Consider the following 21,940-nt stretch of genomic DNA (forward strand, 5'->3'; position numbering starts at 1 on the left):
CTGGCTTGTCGCAGAATAGGCGACGGCCTTCCAAGGACATGTCCATAAGAGTGGATTGGACATCCCCTGAAAAACCAGTCGACCTCAACCAGGCGTAGCGTCGAAGGGCTACCGACGTGGATATCGTCCTGCCTAGTGTGTCGGCGGTATCCAGCCCACAGTGTATGGTAAACTTTGCTGCGTCTCTCCATTCGGCAACTGCACAGGAGAGACGGCCCAGGCCTCCTCCGGGCACAGGCGCAGCACTTGTGCCACCGTATCCCACACGGAGTGGGTGTAACAGCCCAACAGACATGCAGTGTTTACCGACTGCAGTCCCAAGCTGGAGTAGGAAATCATCTTCTTCCCAAGATGGTCAAGCTTTTTGGATTCCCTATCAGGTGGTGCGTTAGGGAATGTGCTTTTGGAGGTGGAGGCTTGGACCACCAAGCTCTCTGGGGTGGGGTGTTGGGAGAGGAAAGTGGGGTCGCCCGGGGCCGGGCGGTGGTGTCGGGCAATCATCAAAACTACAGGAGCCCCTGTGTTGGGCCTGGACCAGGTGCCCAAAAGGATGTCAGTGAGGGCTTCATTAAGTGGTAGCAGGGGTTCCGAATAGCTCGCTGCCGGTTGAAGCACCTCTGTCAGGAGGTTAGCCCTGACTGCCACTGACAGCTTGAGGTGGAGAGCCTCTGCCGCCCTACGCAACACCACGGCGTAAGACGCTCCCTCCTCAGTAGCCACGGTAGGAGGAGACAACATGCCAAGGTCTGGTGAGGTATCCAAACCACTGGCTTCCCCCAGTTCCTCCCTCCAGTCCGGTTCGTAGCACAACTGGTCAGTTAAAGGGTCTCCAGACCCCTCTCAGTCCTCCTCACCCTCCTCTGGCTGCCAATCTGGTCTAAAAGAGCCAAGGTAGAACTTGGGCACAAAAGTATCCTTCGGCCCCGGATCCGTGGCTACATCGAGGTGGAGGTCGGGGTCGACGCCGGCTGGGGACACAACCGACGTCTGCTGCTGATATGGTGCTGATGGAATTGGCACCGGGGGAAGTGTAATCAGTTCGACCGGTGCTGATCCGGATCCAGGCCCGGATCCAATGGGACCCTGTGGTGCCGGGGCCGAATCTGGCGGCTTCAAAAGGCCCAGGGCCCCCAGCCGAGTCAGCGGGGCCCGAAGGCGTGCCGGCGGATTCGGGCTGCCCAAAGATGGCATGCATCGCTTCGTAAAATTGGCGCAGCTGGGCAGGGGTCGCTCCGGGTCCCGGGAAGGGAGGGAAACTCAGAGTTGACCCTTCGGGCTCCGCACGCAGAGCCGTGGGAGGGGCACCACCCGCATCCCTCGTTGCATTGGTCAACCGACAGGGAGAAGTCGAAGAGCAACGATGCTTCTTCGACTTCTTCTTGTGCTTCGATTTACCTGAGGAGTGCGAAGACTTGGAAGTAGACTGGTGGTCATGGCTCAGCGACCGGTCCCTCGGCCACCCACGCGACCGGGACCTCAAATAGCACAGAGAAGACTGCCGGGCCTCGAGAAGCTTTTGGGACCGCCCCCGCAAAGACTTAGGATTCATGGTCCGTCAGTCGGAGTACAACTTGGGATCGTGGTCGGACTCAAGACAAAACAGGCACACGCGGTGCGGATCCGTCAAAGACATCAGTTGGCTACAGGAACCGCAAGCCTTGAAACCGGGCATCCCTCGTGCACCAGGAGTCGATAGACTCAGAAACAACGGCGTCGACAAAAGTCAAGAAAAAGTCAGTCAAAAAGTGACTGGAGGTACCGCTCTCTCCGGATCAGCGCTGGCTGGCGCGGAAAAATAAAGAACTGACGTCATCCCGCGAGGGAGGCGCCTAAGTAGCTACCACGACGTCATCCCGGCAACCAAGACGAACGCGGAGCTGACCGACACCACCTTTCGACATGCAGGGGTACTGCTGATGAAAAAAAATTCCAGATCCAGTCTTACGCCTGGGGGTAATTCTAAGGCAAGGAATCTATAACTAACGGTGTCTTTCAGATGTCAAGAGTTTGCTTGACGGTAAGCTGTACATTTTTAGGACAGCCCCCGCCACCTGGGCAAGTTGCAGCACTGAGTGGTTTACCTGCAATTTCCATGACAGCTTTGAGTCAAGCAATACATCCAAATAAGTGAAGTTTGGGACATATTCTAGTTTTTGATTAATCATCCTAAGGTCCACCCTAAAACCTTTATGGCGATTTATGGACATGTACTTAGTCTTACCAGTATTTATTTCTAAGCCTTTTGTATTGCAGTATCTGTTAAAAGCACTCAGTGCATTTTGCAGGCCCCTGGGTGTCTGCAAAATCATAATGGTATTGATTGCAAATAGCAGCGCTGGACCAAGTTCCCACTCAATTTGAGAAGGTGGTTTTCAGTTTTTTGTAGGTAGCCAACCACATTGGTAATATAGAGTGAGAACAAGGTGGGGGCAAGTACGGACCCCTGACTCACTCCTCTATCTATTGGTATCGGTTCCGTGAGCTCCTTGTTCATGCCCCAGCGGACTCTTACATAGTTGTCACTGTGTAGCCTTACTATCTGTGTTAGTAGAGTCCCTTGTTATTTTGTTCTGGTCAGGCACTTGCACCTAGACACAACACAGAAATGCAGCTGTTGTTTGTGAACATGTAAACCTTGTCATATAGGTATGCACAGTAACACAGGGAGAGAGACCAATACTTTCTGAGAGAAGATCACAGCTGTATCGGAGATGTAGAACATCCATCTGCATATGCTAAGGTATGGTACGGGGTCAGCTACTAAACTCATCGACTGTGGACCGCATACTGCATTCTATAGCACGATGGTTTAAATAAACATTTCAAATTTCATTTGTGTCTCTGTCATATCTTATTGTGGACGAGTAGGACTGTGTGAGCGAAAGGGGGTGTCTTCTCACTGCAATCCCTTAGAGGGTCTGGGGTGTTGTTATCAGGGGTGTCAATCCCCTTGTCTCGCTGGATATGAGTAGGACGACAAGTGAGACACTATAGCTAGTCAGCTCGGGCTCATAGTACTGAGGTGATATGGTGACAAAGTCCCTATCTACAGATGGTCTATGGTCCCAAGCATAGTTCTTTCCTGAACAGAATCCCTGCAACATGGTGCCCAACGTTTTGTCTGGTACTTATTTACAAGATCCCTGAGTAGCCCTTGTGCTTGTCAACAAAAGTTCTGTTCCTGAGCAGAATCGCCGCAACAACAACCACCATGCCAGAGCTCTAGCATTTTCTAGGCTGCTCCAAGTTTTTCAGCCACACCATCAAGAAATCTTGAAGGGTGTGTAGCCTCATCTTTTGCCTGTCAAAGAAGAAGGTAATGTTCATGTGAGGTTATAATGCCAATACGGCATCCTAGATTCTAAAAGTCCACTTCACTCCTGCTCTATTCTCCCCCTGGAGACCCTTTGGAAACTTTGTATATGGAGGTTAACATCTCCAGCATAGCTTTTGATACAATACTGTCACAGTCTTTCAAAGAAACTGCAACTGCCTTACTACTTTTCACAGTATCTAAAGCCTGCTAAAGGCAACTATTTAAAAATAGATATATACATTTCTTTATTGGCATTTTGTAACATTACAGCAAAGCAACAATAATCAAGGCATATGGCAATAACACAACCTGGTCGGATTCACAAGCCCATACAGCAATAAAAGTCCTAGCCTGTGAAAAAAATGTATGAGGCAGCTCGAAGGAGCACCATTAAATGTCAGTGCCCAGAAGATACAGGAGTCAATTCCATCTCTCGTGTAAGGGGAGGAAAGAGAAATTCAGACTACATAGTACCTTACTTCCTAAGCAAGGGTGCCCACGTTATGCTTAAATAACAGTAATTACCAATAAAGTGCATAATCCAAAACAATTAATAACAAAACCAGGCAGCAGGGGGCAATCATAGCACACTGGGGAGCTGCTAAAGTTGGGGCTACGATTTGGAGAGGGAGTTTGAGAGGGTCGGCGGGAGCATTGTGGACTGGCAATATGGGAGACAACACTTTCCCGAGCAGGTCACAAAGAGTTGTGAGCAGGAGATCCTTCGAAACCTAGCAATGTTCATGTTGAGGCCTCCACTTTTTCTTGTAGCTTAAGCACATATGCAAACCACAGGGTGGTACCCCCAACGCCGCCTCAAACAGGTGCTTCCCTTGCCATAACATCAGCTTCAGCTGCCACTCACTTCAGTACCACTTGGAGCCAACACTCCACCGAAGGTGGCGGCACAGCTTTCCATGACATCGCTATGAGACGTTTGTAGAGGGCCATGGCCAAATCTGTGAAATTAAAATAATGTTTGGTGAGCCTCTTGTACTTTGTGACACCCAACAGGCAAATCAGGGGATCAGCCTGGAGTTATACATCAATCATCTCTGCAACCCAGGCCATAACCTGTCTCCATGTCGCCAGCAATGCTAGACATTCCCACACCATATGACTAAAAGTCACATCAATATGGCCACATCTAGGGCACACTGGAGTCAGTCTCAGAAACATTCTGTGAAGACAATGCGGGGTAAGGTAAGTTCAATTAAATAATTCAACTGAGTAAACTTCAGGTGAGCATGATAAGAAACCTGATTCACCTGTTCAAGTGTTTCTCCCACTTCCTTGGAATTAGCTCCATCCCCAGACATGCATCCCACCAGGGCTTGCTCAACAGCGCCATATCTGCATCAGCCGCCTGCAGTGCTCATAAAGCACTGTTACAGCTCTGTGACCCATACCATGCATCAGTATACACTGCAACCCAGCGTGAACAACAGACCAGATGCTTCGCACCTCTAGCATCAAGGCATTAGACGTCAGAAATTGGCCAGCTCCCAGCCCAGTGCTGTCCTGTACCTCCTGAAAGGAGCATAGGGCCCCATCAGTATAGACATTCCTGAGGCAGACCACACCCACCTCACGCCAAGGGACTGGGTCATGGGCATCCAGCAGATCCCTAAACCCAGGCATACTCCATATGGGCAATTGAGGGGCATACAGTAGTGCACCACAGGGCAATGCATGCCAGTCTGCCCATACCCCTGGGAGGGACCCTCGGTAACAGCATTCACGCCAGTATCCCCAGGCCGTTTAATTCCTCGCTGACCAATTTACCCTCACCTACAGTGTCCCCAGCTAACCGTCGCATGGGACACTGCAATATTGCTGCAGCAAAATAGCGTTCCAGGTCATACCCTCTTCCATAATCGGGTGTATTAAAGTACGTATAGAGGCCCGTTTGTGCGCCCCCCCCATACGAGATCAGTGCGAGACTTTGCAGGTCCTTAAAGAAAGCGCAGGCGGGATCACAGGCACCGCTGCAAAGAAATAAAGAAGCAGAGGCAAAATTAGCACTTTCACTATAGAGGCCCAGCCCATAGGGGAGAGGGGCAAGCGGGTTCAGAAGCCCATGGACTGCCACAGAGCTGCCAAGGTTCTGCCACGATTGCCTTCCAAGAGAACTTTTTCAGTGTGACACATGTTGACCCCCAGGTACCGGAACGTCTGGGTCGACAGGGGAGTCGTTCAATTTCCAGTCTCTCCACCTCCTCATGGTTTACCTGCTAAAGGCAACTAAGCTAATAATGACAAAGAGTTTCTTACTGTGAAAGCTCATTTTAAAGACTAGTGTTGCTAATTATGAGGAGCATGTCATAAAGTTGGCAAAAGCTCTGGCTCCAAAACAACTATGATGGCAAAGGAGCCATTCCACCTCATCAAAACCTGTTTTCAATATCTCAGTGACAACCAAATCTACATCCTGGTGAAGTATCTCTAATCCCAACTCAAATGATAATCCATATAGTTAGTCCATACTGTGTAAGAGCAAATGGTGTGCATTTCGCCAGGACATCTGTGAGTTGTGGCAAAAGGCGATCCCGAGTGGTATCACAAAACTAAAACAAAGTGTAACAGGGTAATACTAACAAGCATCAGGAAAGTAACAGGCAGTTGCACAAAGCAATCCAGAAAAGCACCAGGAATGCAAGAAGTCCCTAAAGACACTGGCATACATTTTGAAAGAGACTTTTAGGAATCATCAGTTTTTTTTGGCTTCCCTTCTGCACACCACTTGGATAGGTAACTTCATCTCTCAGGAAGACAGCTAGGCCACAGCTGATAAAGAAAGTGTAACTAATTCTTGCTCTTTTTTCCTTAAAGTGTTCCTCAATGATAAAGCCAGCAGAGTGTCTCTTCTACTCCCCTTTCAACTGGGGCCTCAGTGTCAAGATGGACTGATGGCAAGACTGTGGATGACTAGGCAAAATAATTGGTTATCCTGTTGTTCTTGCATACACTGGACTTTGCATGACAGATTTTATGTTATTTTGTGTGCATTGATCAACTTAATTTCTGCTTGATCTATTAAGGTCCCTTTTCCCTACACTTCATATTAGATGATTCTGCTTTGGGAAGAATAATTAAGAACTTATCATCAATGTCCTCAATGGAGGACATTTGTAGATCATTGTCACTTTTTATGTCTACCTATCAATTCTCTCTATACTGGGTTAAAATATGGGAGTTTCAACATTTTCACGAAAAGTGCAGACCAGCTATGAAGGAGCCTTTATAATGACAGGGCTAGTGATGTGGGCATTTGCATTTAAGGTGCAGCTATATTGAAAGGTACTCGTTCCAAGCACCAAAACCTCTGGTACGGCAGCATAGCAGTGTTGTATTAATCAAAAGATATATGCATTAAAATACATTTCCTGACAAAAATGGGGGTATATAATAAATGAGTATAGAGGCACTTGTTTTGCTTTTCATTGTTTAAAGGTTAAAATACTGTACCCAGAATATTCATTCCCAAAATCTTTTGAAGCAAACTAGCAAGTATAGATTTAATATGCATACCCCCTCATGCATGCACCTTGTTGAAATATGTGCATATCTCCGAGGCACATAGATATAGTTAAGACTATCAAGTATCTTCACATACTTATCCTCTCAATATTTTTTAGTTGATATCTAGAATACAATATTTTGGTAGCACAATACTTTTTTGCTCAATATAGTAACATACAATACTGAGTGTAATATGAGTTACTTATTGCACACATTGTAAGCCACTAAGAAGAAAACAAATATGATTCACCATACTTTGGATTTACATTTAATGACACAAAATGCATAGACAATAGAAAATATAACAAAGACATACTTTTGCATTCCATGTGTGTGAAGAAGTCTTGCAGTTCTGCTTCTTTGGATGCTGATTTTATTCCGCATACAAAAATGTTGCAAGTGTACTGATTTGTCAGTGTTGACATATGGGCAACTGTTAGCCCTGAATACATATTAGTCACTATGATGTCATCATCCAGGTTCATTAAGGTACTGACAGAATGCACTGCAAGGCTTTGGGATTTATCCTTAACGACAAAAAAGAATGACAATTAATACAAAATGTATTACAAACAGCATCATTAAGAAACAACATTGTGAATAAAACAAGGAAAATACTCTTTGTAATGATTAAGCCAGTCACCCTCCCAATGCCAACATGTAGGGACTATCACTACTTATTGGCGGGAAAAATGCTGTAACTTATTTATTTTTTAACGGAGGGATCGTTACCAAGCATGCACTGACATTGGTGCATGTACCCTTACTTTCCTAGGATATCTAGAACACTTTCCTAAGTGCCACATGTACTTTCCTGACTCATATTTTACGACAGATGTTGATGACATCATGGGAGTTTATGATAGTGGATGTTTGTTAGGTGTTTCTTAAGATCTTAAGGAATAAAATTACCATAGCTACCATGAATCTATCTCTTCTTTATTCTTCAGACTGCCTCTCTCCCACTCCAAACTGTGAAAAGAGAATACTAAGCATGGACCTTTGGGAGAAAGAAAGGCACACTGCAGGCATCAAGGACGCATGTCCTGGCCATACTGACCATTGCTTTTTGACGCAGAATCCTTGCTTAAATGTCTTCATAAGGCTTGTGGATTTGACCATCTATCCACTTTATAAAATTGCCTTACTGGCACCTGCATGTGGAAAGCCAGAGATTCTGCCTGCACTTTGCATGGACTGGCATCAATAACCTTTTTATGTTGCTCAGAAGGTGGCAGCAGAATTTTTCAGAAAGCTATTTATCCAAAAACTGATGAAGCCAAAGGGAATCTCAAACAAATTCAAAACATGAATTTCTTATCAATTCAGAATTGAAAGGTTCATCTGACATCAAAGTTAAATAGGATATCACCTACATTATTAGAAATTGGCCAAAGAAGGGAAAAAGATTGGAGAGTAAATTTCTTCATTTTAATGGTTACCAGAAATACTCTTGCATATATCGAGAGCGATTCATATTTCATAGCAAAGACAGCATAAATCTTCAAAGCATAAGGTTCAGGAAGCTTACTTGTCTTGATACACAGTACCACTCAACTTGTGTATGTCAAATCACACTTCTCTACTAGTTCCCAATAATATAGCCAAAGTGAATTTAAACTGGGATGCAGAAATAACAATACATCCAATAATAAACCTCTAATACCTAAACTACAAAAAGGTTCACTCCTGTCAAATTATTGTAGACGTACAGAAATTAATTCAATGCTCATCATTACTGATAACATGTTTTGCCAATGTAGACTGTGATCGCTCCATGAGGAAACAGATACATTAAAAAATCAGTTTGGATACTATAGGAGCTCTATCGACAATCAAATTAAGTACATTCAAGACAAAAAGCCCTCAACCACCTCTGGTAGCAGGCTTCATTACTGGGCCCCTCATGGCACTGGTCTTGAGAATCCTGGTGCAAGCTGCTACGTTTTTGTAGGGGAGCCCATGAGTTGTTTTAAAGTTGATAATAGGTTAGATACTGTGTTATGAGCACTTATGGATGTTAGATGAGAGGAAATAGTGTAGAGAGAAATGGGCATAGGTTAAAACTATCTTTTGGTGACAAGGGAAATATTATTATATCCCACATGGTAGGAGTAAAAGAAATAAAAGTTGAATTCAACCCACACAGAGAAGTCAATGTGTTTCTGTTCACCAAGCAATTGAGATGTATGGGCATTTGTCAGGACCATCTAACCTTCTCTGCTATCAAGGTGCATCAAAATATGGATTGGAAAAAATAAAAATGTACAACTAGGGGTCTAGGGCTGAACTTGTAGATTCACCTGGTTTGTAAACAGTAAAGGCTAATAGAGTAACGGGGATTACCCATGGCATGTGCCCGAGTTAGGCCTGGTAGGAAATAGTGCTATTTTACACGTACATGGTTCTTTCCTAAAGTTGCCTTCACTTTGTCACACTTTTGACATACATTTGCATTCGTGAATCTTGGGTTAGTTTCAAAGAAACACTGACCTTACTAACACAGGGAACTTCGTAAGAACACTATCACACTGCCTAGGCATTATGTGCAAGGACCTCACATGCGTGATACAAATGTGTTTGTTATTACATCCATATGGCAACGTAGCTATCTGTGGAATACAAATCACAATCTCGGCCCAAGGCAAGGAGGCCTTTTTTTATATATAACCTTTTGTTTCCTAATACAATCAGAGGAAACACTTCTGCTGATTTCGAGGGGTCCTTACATGCTGAAGCTTTTGCCTAGCAGTTGACTAACATCTCCGTGACAGGTGTCCAGTTCATGACCAAGATGGAGTCCAACACTTAGCAACCGGGTAAAGGGGTTAGATCATCTAGAAGGGGGTTTCTTGGCAGACCACACATTTACACCCTAGACACACGTTAGGATTGTATCGTATGAGTATGCTGGATTGTTATATCATTTTTATATGCATGCATATATCTACTGTATTAGCAAAATGGTGGAAGTGTTTGCTCTATTAACTATTTTAATGCTCGCTATAATTTTCATCTTCTTCTGTCTATTGATCATTGCAGCACACACATTCTATACAAGAATCACTTTGGTTCAATAAATATTGAAAAACATCCCTTTATGTATTTCCTGCATATTCCTCTGAGCATAAGAGAGCACGAGTGACTGAGCAAAATGTTTTAGACCTGTCACTGCTATCCTTGAGGGGTCCGGGCTGTCATGTTCAGAAGTTGCCAGAACTGTTCGCTCTGTGCCCAGGTTTAGGGGGGCTAATGGTTGCACTGTAAGCTAGCTGGTCCTAAGGACAACATATCCTGCTGGGGTGCAGAGAATCAGTCTAGCACTATCCTACGTTCATGTTGTCCACAAACGCGCAGTACCTACCGATTAGTGGAAACGACTCCCAGATCAAAAGTTATAATAACACAGTTCTAAGTATAGTATATATGTTTTAAACACTCCTTTGACAAACACACAGTGCAAGGGAATCAGTAAACACTGAACACCAGTTTCATACTCCATATATACACTCCTACTCATCCAACTTTGGTTTGATGTTACTCAAACGGGCCTTAAAATATATGTAGTGAGCCACATCTCCTTAGCTATGTTGCCACTCTCAATCTTAATATTCTACTCGTGTGACCCCAGGGGCGACACTTTACGACTCGCAAATACCGATACTCCTACTAAAGTACGGGCCTAAGGTCGTACTCACTAGGGTCTTCTTCTCTGCTACACGGCACCCAGGGTTCCGCACGTCATCCTCCATGCTTTAACTGGACTCCGAAAGAGTCAGTGATGTTTAAACCGTCCCCTGGAGATATGACCTATGTATGGCTGCTGCGAAATGGAGTAAGAGCGGGGACTCCATCTTAAAGTGGCTTCATGTAGATCGAAAGATGTATACTCAAGTCAACGTAGTGACTGGCTAGATACTTAATTGGGCCACTCGTGATTACCTAAGTGCGTGTATGATCCAAAATTAACTGTGTCTACTAATTGATCCATAGTGTGTGCTATATGGTGTGAACCAATATACCAATTGCAAGATGCACTGACATAATGCTAACAAGGAATGGCTTGTAAAACAGATGAACTGGTTATGCCGCCCTTAACTGTCACTGTGAGTCTGTGGTTTGAAACCCCTATTGTCTACCAATTAAGCCACATTGTGTGCCTGGCAATGTGATAATAAATGGAGTCCTTAGCACCATTTTGAGCAGGAATGGAATTCTCACATATCCTAAGTAAAACTAGAGCATATACAGGCAACAAAATGTGCCACTTATCGCAACCTATAGCCAATCCTAATTCCAGCGAGATGGAAATCTGTAAATAGGAACAGTAAACTGTAGTGTTCTCACAAGTAGCCATATATGTATACTAAGGGCAAGGTTAATCCAAAGTGTCTACCTGCATATATATGCAATATGCATATCTACATACTGGTCCTTCTGTATGTTAGTGTATAAACTTAGTGAGAGACCACACATGATTGTGAGGCCCTAAAGGATAGGTAATGGTGCCCAATCCAGCTATGGTGGCATGAGTCAGTGAATCAGAGAATGTATTAAATCATCCACAAGAATGGGCGCATAATGTTTACCTATTCATAAAAAAAGGAATGGAACAAATCTGTTGATTAGGCTTGTCCTAGCTTTGTAAAATGGGATAAGACAGCTTATATAAACAATATATATTGCTTTGTGATCTACTGGTGGAGGCTATACCCTTACCAGTAGGTGGGAAGTTACTTTCCAACTATTTCCTCATTAAGCCCATCTTTTACTGTACTGACAGTAAATATCCAAAAGGTCTCTCTTTGTTTACGTATTTCTACTACAGAGCAGCCTAGTTTAGGTCTCACCTTTTCTAGAATTAACCATTTAAGGTCATTTTCTGTGTGTTTGTGGTCATAACAATGTTGTGCCATTGGCGAGGTCAGTTTTTTAGTCCTGATTGCTGACTTGTGTTCTGAGTAACGAATCCTGAATGCCCTTCCTGTTTAGCCAATGTAGCCCAAATTGAACGGGCAAATTATAAGGTACATGATGTTGTGACTCCCGCATTTGGTCATATCCTTTAGGGTACCCATACGGCCTCTGTATTCCCACCTTGCTGTGACTAAAGCTGAGTCACATGGTAAGCATGTGCCACACTTATGGTTACCTTTGATCGGCGATAGGCCTGTGATGGACCTCTGAGTTCGATTGTTTCTGTGTCTGTCCCTGGTGTGTACCAACTTGTCTTTAAGATTGGCATTCCCACGGTATGCTACTGTAGGTTTTTGTAGCTTGTCCTGATCATCATTAGCATTTAGGATGTTCCAATTTTTCACTTTGAAGTTCAAAGTCGAGTGATTCATGACACATATCAGCTTGTCTTCCTTTTACAGATAGTTGCCTGAGAGGAGAGCATCTCGATTATAATATCTAGCTCTTTTAAATGCTATCCTTACCAGGCGTTTAGGGTACCCTCTTTCCAGAAAATGAAATCAAACCACCAGGAGCAGCTCATCTTCACACACCGGAAGTCTGCATCTACCCTTAACTGGACGATCGCTAATGAAGATAGCATCAAAGAATAAAGCTGAGGTTTCAGTAAAGAATTTTAACCCACTTTTCAAAAAGCTGGAGCTATCTATCAACTTTCAGAAATAGCATCTAGAACCTGCTCAGGGCTTTGATTTCCACAATGCACAAAGGGACTTGAGATCCTGTGCAATCAGTTTTTGTTTGTAAAGATTGCAGATGCTCTCTAAGTTAATAACCAGTAGAATATTGTCATGTTTGTGAGGGATCCCCAGTACACTTTGCACAATATCATCTTTTATGCAAAACACATTCATTTAAAAAAAGGTATGCAATCAGCCAGTTCAGTAATGTATTCCTTTTGATTGGAAACAAAAATTATTATTGGTGGAAGAGAAACAGGTTGTACCCCTTGACCTGGTACAATTGGTGGGTAAATTTCCAAGCATCTAGTCGTTTAAGAGTGCCAAATTTAGTAAGGCCACACAGTCGATAAGAGACAACCTGTAGAATTGGCAGTTTGTTAAAAAACAAACAGGTAGGATATGAGTCATTGGTCATCAGGAAAGGCAACTCTCTAGATTCATGCAAATTAGAAGTCAAGCTTTCAAATCCCCCAAAAGAGCAGTTTCTGCTGATACATTATATCACTGAAGTTGCCCCAAAGTTTTCCATATACTATTGAGAATAACATTGTTATGTCTACCAGATGGAATCAACAAATGATTGAATATTCTTTTAAATGAATAGGAAATTGCAGTAGGAGTAACTTTCACTTGCAGGATAATATTTAAACAGTCTGACATGATTTTCTCATCAATTACTCCCCAGACTTAAAAAGATTGCCAGGCATCGTTTATTTTTACAGCCAGATCGTAAAGAAATTGAAAAATGGAGGACGTGATCACTGCCTCCCTACACATGTTTCCTCAAGACATAAGAATATATGTAAATTAGTCGTAGTAGTCATTGTCCACCTAGTCCAAATGATAGGAGAACAACTCTGGCCACCCTCACAGGAAATTTTGGTTAGATAACTGCAGGAACCCTTTTACAATTATTGTTGAAATCCTTATCTGATTACCTTTCAGTATGGTTCTTGTTGAACTTAGTAACCACTTAACTCTTGTCTCAACCTGATTTTCACTGTAGAGTAACTTTTATGTTCTATGTAAGTGCAGCTAAAATGTTTTTCTCAACATTTCACAATTGATGCTTCCTAAGCGATGCCCATGCAAGTAAATAGCTCAATACATTCTAATCATTCTGACGGCAAATGTCTTAAAATTCTTACATACAAGACTATTCAATTTAATTTCCCAGTATTTCTCTGTACACGTTTTTTTCTCCAATTGGCCCATTTTACTTATCAGCAAGTAGATCATAGACATGAAAAAGTCATAAACCATGTTTTTGAAGTAGAATATACCATAGGAAGCATTAAAATCCTCAATCAGACTGGTAGAGACGAAATGGCATGCTTTAACCAAAAAGTGGCCTTGTTTAATGTACTTTTAAATTTCTTGTGCTAACACTGATGGCTTGGCCTTTGACTTTAGAAATTCAAAAGCCAAAATTAAATGATCAATTATGCTTTCTGCTATTTTAAAGCAGTATGTCTATCATTAACTACAAGATTTAGGGTGATGGGCATGTAAATTGCTATTTAGTAGGGTGAAGGCCATTGAACATGGTTGTGGAGTATGCAACAAGATATGTGATGTGGGCAGCTTTTTGTTAAAACGTAAATACTTGAAAACTGGTAGGACCATTTGGTTGTGAATACTGAACACTGGGCAAGGTTTAATAAACATGTATGGTTTGTATATAATGTATTTCTTTATGAAAACCTACCCCCATAAAAATAATAACAAAGTGCATGCATACAGTATTTTGAGTGTCCTGTGTCAAATTATAACTGTCTGCTGAATAATCTATGATGTAGAATACCAACCTGAAATATAAGTTTGTAGTTTGTAAACAGTTCCATATTAGCAAGTTCATCTTTGAGATTTGGAGGAAAAACAAGTATATCTTTGCAATTCTCATCAACACAGAAAGAATAGCCTTCAAGGTCTGCCACTGAGTTAACTTTAGTGAACCCTTCCATCTTCAAGGCGGAGCAGATGTCAATAGCACTGGCAAGATATAATAACACCCCATTACTTATGAAATGTTTCTGCATATAGTACATATCAAATAGCACAATATACAAATATAAGCTTTAAACATGAATACGTTACAGAACTCAGCAGTAATACTAGCTTGTATCCCATTGATTCAGCAAAGACAGAATACAACACCAGGTCTCAGACTGAATGTGCTTGTGACAAATACCATATGCTACAATAAAGACAACTGAAGAGGAATATTAAAATTATAAATTTCTCTTCAGGGAGAGGGAATATCTAGATTCACCCTCAATATGCAAACTCATAATGACTACATTTAATAATTAAAAGAGCATGATGGGACTTGTCTAAATTCACATACATTAAAGCAATTTGCACATTCCAACAAAAAAATAGAAGAATTGCAAGTTTAATCACCCATTATTGCACAGATATGTATATAAATAAACAAAATACTTGAGGTTCTTTATTTAGGAATACTCAAGCAAGTAGAAATGGACACACTATTCTATGATGACAGGGCATCAAAGTAAATGAAGACAATGGTAAAAAACAACTATACTTGAGCAATCGAAATCATACATAACCCTGCATATACCCTAGAAGACATTATTACCCTGTCTGCCCTAGATCAAACAAACCTCCTACTCAATGAGAATATTTCCAAGCAACAATACAAAACAGAAATCTGGTGTGACAGAAACCATATAATGTAAATAACTATGGGGTTTAATTTTTTTCCAGTACAGGGAACATGTACACTTTACTGGAGACGCCCGATAGACTAGTAAATTTCAACGTTTGTAAAAATGTTAACTTATAATGAATTAAGCAAACACTTGCAATGCCCATAGGTCTGGTATTGGCAGAAAGTCTTTTGACTTTGTCATTACTTGTTTTGTCATGCTTTTTGTAAATCTTTATTTTTGGGAAGTTATCAGGCCCTCGTCAATTTTAATAAAACCAGTGGCTCAAACCCACAAACATTTTTGGGTCTCAAAAAGCTTCTAGTCCATAGACCATTTCACATTATGACCTTGAGGGTATCCTTCACTCTCCACTTTCCTGTAATGTACGAACAAGCATTAGCAAAGCAATAGATCTTTCCCGTTACACAGAGGCTCAGATCTATTGGCTTTGCCAGTGCTCCTTTTGGTTTTGCTATCGTTTATGGCCAAAACCATTGTAAGATGGCATACTGCACACATCCCTACACACATACGACCTCTCGGAATGTTTTTTTTTAATAAAGCATAACATAATCCATTCCAAGTTGGCTAGGAAGTGGCAATCAGCAGGCAGAGCACAAGCGGACCAGGGGGTGTTTGGGAAGAGCAGCATTTTATTTAAACTGAGAAGGAAGGCAGGGGAGCAAGGAAAGAGAGGGGTAGCTACTGAGAGAGAGAGAGAGAGAGAGAGAGAGAGAGAGAGAGAGAGAGAGAGAGAGAGAGAGAGAGAGAGAGAACAGTATATAGTTATACAAACAGTGCCTGGTCGTAACATCAGCAGTAAAAGGATACGAATAATCAAATCAAAACAAGGTCAGAAAGAAATGCTCCTCTGGTTGGGAAAACACAAGAATAGTGAGGTAAGTCATTGAATCAGGAGCAGAGGAGTGTGATAATACTAATAGGTCTGTTGCGAACAGAAAACTAAAGTTTTTGGTAGGCTATAACTACAAACTGGGGGAAATGCATTATGAGGAATGGATATCTTCCCTCTCCTTTGCTACTTTAATTCTGGAAATCTATTTTGCAATTGCTTGTTTGATTTCAAAGACATTTGTTTATTTATTTAATCGAAACCATCGCATAACTAAAACAGTATTCTATATAAAAAAAACTATTTTTTGTAAAAATAGGACAATTCACAACAAGGAAATATTCTATACTTTTTTTAAAAACTTTATTTATGGTTTTACACAATTACATAACAAGGTGGTATACCACCACCAGCAGGGTTAGAGGTGCAGCTGAGCAATAAATGCATACAATCCAAAGTACGAAAGGTACAGACAATATCCCTTGAGCAATTGGAGAAGCTTATCATAGCAGCGTAGGCAGCCAGCATCCACACCCAAGACCCAGCCCACTCCCCTGGTCCCATGACATTCAGGTGGTCTTCGCAAAGACAGGAGGAAGCACCTATGCAGTGGGGGGCTGTAGCATCCCCACCTCCAGTCGTATTCAGCGCAGTCACGTCCCCTTCGGGACCATGCGTCAGGAGATACCCCACCAGCGGCCCCCATATGTCCCTGGGCCGCGAGGTCCGCGGTAGCAGCTCTGCAGATGTGTTGCTTTGTTCTTGGCAAAATATCATATCAGCCAGCCATTCTTTAAATTTCGAGGCTCGGCCCCTACCCCACCTGCAAGCTACCCTCCGCCAGCAGCAAGGAAATGGCAACGTATTTTTTGTGTTTCAGAGGTATATGTGCTGTGTGTCCCAGAAGCGCAAGCAGCGGATCCCTCTCCAGGTGCACATCGAGCATGTCTCCCAATGCCCAAACACTTGCTCCCAATAGTCACACACCGTGGCACAGCCCCAGGCCAGGTGTAAGAATCCCGCACCCGACTGACCGCATCTCCCACAACGATCATTGTCAGCTAACTGAAAACGCAGTTTCTTGACCGGCGTGTAGTATATCTCATGCAAGAACTTAAAGTGTATCACCCGGAACCTACTACTAGCCGAGATCTGTGCTGTCTGCCGACTGCAGTATCTCCACTGCTCCTCAGTGACCTTGCTCTCCAACTCTTCCCCCCAGCGCGTCCGGGACAAATTGTCTCCCCCCACATCGCACTCCCGTATTGAGGCGTGCAATCGGGAAACTAAGTGACCACCATCTGCCGAGCGCAGCATCCGGTGCAACGGTTCAGAACATTCTGGCTCTCGTGGGAAATCAGGAAGTATCGATCTCATGCCCTGTCGCAGTCGCACGTAGAGAAATATATCAAGTGGCGTGTGGGGTACCTCTTGCAAGAATTGTGCAGAGGTGCGAAAGGTGCCCTCATGAAAGAGATCCCCCCAGGTCGCACTCGCTTACAGAGATCTTGAAACCCCTTCTCCTGCAGCAACGTCAAGTTCGGGTGATATGTAAGTGGCAATCTAGGAGAGTATAGAAACGAGATCTCCAGGATGGCCGTCGTATCGACGCCATGCCTCTAACGTACCAGTGATCGTGGTGGGTGCCGCAACCGGCTTATTCTTGGGACCATATAGGAGGCCATTGAGAGGTATGGGGTCAGCAAGCCAGGCCTCCACCGCCACCTGCGGCATGTACCGTGGCAGGAATATCCAGTAATATGCGTAGTGCGCCTGAGCACATAAGAAGTACAACTCGAGATCAGGCACATCAAACCCCTCTTGGTCATACGGCTTAGTTAGCACAGACCATTTCAAACGCGACTGCTTGCCCCCCCACACCCATCGTATCAACTCCGAGCGCAACATGGCAAAGAAAACCCGCCCCGGGTGATAAGGAATATTGAGGAACAGGTATAAGAACTGCGGGAGTATCTTCATTTTAATGAGTGACACACGGCCCGCCATGGATAGAGGCAGCGCGATCCACCGCGTTACATTGGTTTTGAGACGATCTATAGCTGTGCCATAATTTGCCCTAATGATCTCCTCCCTATTACGAGCAATCTGAACCCCAAGATATCGAAAGTCCTCTAGACACCACTCCAGTGGGAAGTCAAGAGGAAAGGGAGTGACGGCTGATGTGAGCGGGAATACCGTGGATTTTCCCCAATTAATACTCACTCCGGAAAGCCTTTCGAATCGTATAAATTCCCCCAATATGGGGTTGATGTTATCTTGCGGATCTCTGATATAGAGCGTTATATCGTCCGCATACAGCGATATCAATAACTGCCGCAAGCAGCAGCAGAACGCCTTATCATTATGTACCTGTCGCAAACGGGCGGCTAGCGGCTCCACGGCAAGCGCGAATAACAGGGGCGACAGGGGGCACCCCTGACGAGTACCCCTGGAGATTACTATCGGGGAGGACATATGGCCGTTAATCAATATGCGGGCAGTCGGCTGGTTATATAACAGCTGGAGCCAGGAGATATACAGCTGATGGAATCCCATCCGCCGAAGGACCCCGAATAGGTAGTCCCACTCCACCGAATCGAATGCTTTAGTAGCATCAAGAAACACCGCAGCGAGGGGGAACTCCTGGTCCACCATCTGCACCAGAGAAAACAAAGTACGAAGGTTGTGTGAGGTCGACCTCCCGGGTACAAACCCCGACTGGTCCGGCAGGACGAGCTTTTCCATCAGCAGTGCAAGACGATTGGCAAGCACTTTAGCCAGAATTTTGGCATCGCAATTGATCAAGGAGAGCGGCCGATAGGAGTCACAGGATTCCGGGGGTTTCCCGGGCTTCAATAACGACGTCACTACCGCTTCCCTCATCGAGGGTGGTAATATACCCAGTTCCAGGGACTCTTCATACACCTCCCTGAGGACCGGCGTCATTATATCAATGTACCATTTATAAAATTCCGCTGGCAACCCATCCGAGCCCGGCGCTTTCCCATTCTTTAACTGCATAATCGCCTCTCGTATTTCATCAAGCTCAAACGGGTGACACAGAAATTCACGTTGTGCATCCCCAAGCCAGCCCAACGCGATGTTCTCAAGGAAGTCCTCCATCTCCAGTTCTCCTTCCCTCCGGGACGCGTATAACGCACCATAATGTTTTACAAATGTGTCGAGTATATCCAGCGAGTCTCGATGGACTACATGAGCCGGACCACATACCTCTAATATGTAGGTGCCAAAACGGGGAGGGCGCTTCTGCCAGCGCTTTCCCAGGCCGTTCCCCCTCACCATATCTGCGGGCCACCCAGTGCTTCCCCCGAAACTGCAGCTCGCGTTGTGCCTCAGCTTCATACCTCGTGAGGGTATCTCGAAACTTGCTATGTACCGTCCTGTCCCATCTGCCTCTCCAACCCCTTAAGTTCCTTCTCCAGGCTCTGAAGCGTACGCAGTATGTCTTTTAACACTCCACAACTTTTAGATAAGCAGTATCCCCGAATCATTACTTTAAAGGCCTCCCATATCACCTCTACGCTCCCGACCGAGCCCTTATTCCTTGCAAAGAAATCCCTTATTTCCTCCTCAAGTTCCCCCTGGAACACAGCATCGAGTAGTGCCATGGGCTGCAACCTCCAGTGCGGCCTGGTAGCAGCATAGCCCGGGAGACAGATCGACAGCTTCACAGGACAGTGGTCCGAATACGTTCTGGCCAAGTGCGTCACAGCATGTATGCCTGTCCCCAACCCTCTAGACACTAGGCAGTAGTCTATCCTTGCCCAGCTACTCGTGTGGGAGGTGAAATGCGAGCCTTCCCTCCCCAGGGGATGCAAATGCCTCCAAATATCTAGCAGTCCTCCTTCCTCAAGTATACCAGTCAATGCCTCCCTGGATTTGGTGTAATGATGCGCCATGGGGTGCGACCGATCCTGACTCGGCTGCAGGGTGACATTGAAGTCTCCTCCCCATATTATGTGAGTGGAACCGATGGTCATGATTTTACCCCAGACGTCGTTAAAAAATTCGGGGCTGTCAGTGTTTGGGCCATAGCAGTTAGCTATCGTTATGCAGTCGCCTCCCAGCCGCCCCCATGCGATCACATAACGCCCCTGCGCATCCGAAATTGTCCCCACCGGCTCATAATGCAAGTGTTTCTTAAAGAGGATTGCCGTCCCACGTGCATAGGAGGAAAACGATGAGAACAGACGATGGCCCGGCCACCTACTCGCAAAGGTTGGAGTAACCCTGGGGTCTAGATGCGTCTCCTGCAGCAGTGCCACCTGGATCTGCTGCCGATCAAGATACGCCAAAATCTTCCTACGCTTCCGCGGGTCACCCAAGCCTCTCACATTCCACGACAGCATTTTAATCACACCATTACCCTCCCGAGCCATTGGCACCATCAGTACAGGCTATCAGTACACTCTGCATCCCTGCATGTCTCCACCTGCATTCTCCAAAACAACCCTGCGCATATGCAACACATTGCGGCAATCCCCAACATTGTTCTTGGAATCCCCCGTCCCCACCCTCCCCCACCCACTGCAGCATCCCAATCATGCCAGCATCAATAATCCCCCCCTCCGCCCCAACTCCCAACAGCTCCCCAACTATACGCAATGCCCGGAGCATCGCCCATTCTCCAGACAAATCAGACAAAAACAAAGGCTGTGAACTGTAAGTAACAAACATGGGGTACTTCCCTTAGAGGCTGTCCATCTAGGGGCCGCACCATAACCTCCAGTCAGCTCGGACCCAGCCGCCAACAGCCACCAGGCCTGGACTCAGACTAGAGGGCGGCTGATGAGATTAGGATGTTCTACTCCCTTCCGTCGTGTCCCGCCCAATGACAGCATAGAAGTTCCCAGCCCTCGCGAACCAGCGGGGATGGCATCAGTCTATACGTTTCGCCCCCTCAATTCTGCGTGTAGCTGCAAGTCTCTTCAGCGATTCACTTCTCTTGCCGACATCCTCCGTGCCCGTCAACAGCCTTACTCCGGCGTGAGGGAACGTCTTGACTCCGACTGCGACGACGGCAATGCGGCATTCCTTCGGACCTGTTTCAGGAATTCCTCCACATGCTGCGGATTAGTGAAAAACATTTGCGCTCCCTGATGGGTCACTCGCAGACGGGCTGGGTATAGCAAGGCGTAATCTATGCCCGCCTGCCTCAGTTTCTGTTTCACCGCCAAGAAACGAAGACGTTCCTCCTGCACATGTATTGTGAAGTCTGGATACATGGTGAAAGTCACTCCGATATAAGACAGCTGCTTCTTCTCCCGAGCCACCCTTAGGGCCACATCCCTATCTCTGTAATTGAGCAAGCGGGTGATGATAGGCCGGGGGGTGCCCCCAGGTGGCGCCCGCGGTCCCAGGGAGCGGTGTGCACGCTCTACCACAAACTGCGAAGACAGTGAGTCCTTTCCAACCACTTCTGTGAGTAGCTTTTCTATGTATTCTTCCAGTCTACCCGTGTTGGTGCTCTCCGGAATCCCCAAAACGGGTACGTTGTTGCGCCGACTGCGCGCTTCGATGTCCTCATTTTTAGCAGCTATGACTTTAAGCAGCTTGTCGAGTTGCTCCATTGCCGTTTGCACATGCGCTGCAGTGTCCTCCACATCAGAGATGCGCTGCTCCGCCTCGGTCAACCTGGTCTCATGCCCATCAATTTTCCGTGCTATTTTATCCATGCGGGTGGCCAGGGTATCCATTTTATCAGTAATCGCAGCAAATCCTTGCCTCATCTCAGCAAGTACGATTTGCAAGTCATTGTCCGAGGACTTCGTTTGCCCCACCTGCGGGGTGGCACCCCCCGTGCCCGCATCACTCTGCTGTTGCGTTCCCTGTCTCCGGGCCTCAAAGGTCAATTTCTGCTGGCGAGCCTCCGATTTCCCCATCCTGCAGGCAC

At 45.0% G+C, this 21,940-nt stretch overlaps 1 protein-coding gene across 3 annotated transcripts in view; it reads right to left on the reverse strand.

Annotated features, from left to right (window-relative positions):
* Positions 1 to 21,940, reverse strand: part of NSUN7 (NOP2/Sun RNA methyltransferase family member 7) — a 1,257,082-nt gene that overhangs the window by 424,808 nt on the left and 810,334 nt on the right. For all 3 annotated transcript variants that reach the window (XM_085642201.1, XM_085642202.1, XM_085642203.1), the window contains 2 exons: positions 14,307 to 14,490; positions 7,155 to 7,365 (listed from right to left, as the gene is read on the reverse strand). In XM_085642201.1, coding sequence (XP_085498327.1) covers positions 7,155 to 7,365; positions 14,307 to 14,490 — 395 coding nt within the window. The remainder of the gene's footprint in view (positions 1 to 7,154; positions 7,366 to 14,306; positions 14,491 to 21,940) is intronic.

This window comes from Triturus cristatus, chromosome 2_2 (genome assembly GCF_964204655.1).
Source record: "Triturus cristatus chromosome 2_2, aTriCri1.1, whole genome shotgun sequence".
In the NCBI taxonomy this organism is placed as follows: domain Eukaryota; kingdom Metazoa; phylum Chordata; class Amphibia; order Caudata; family Salamandridae; genus Triturus; species Triturus cristatus.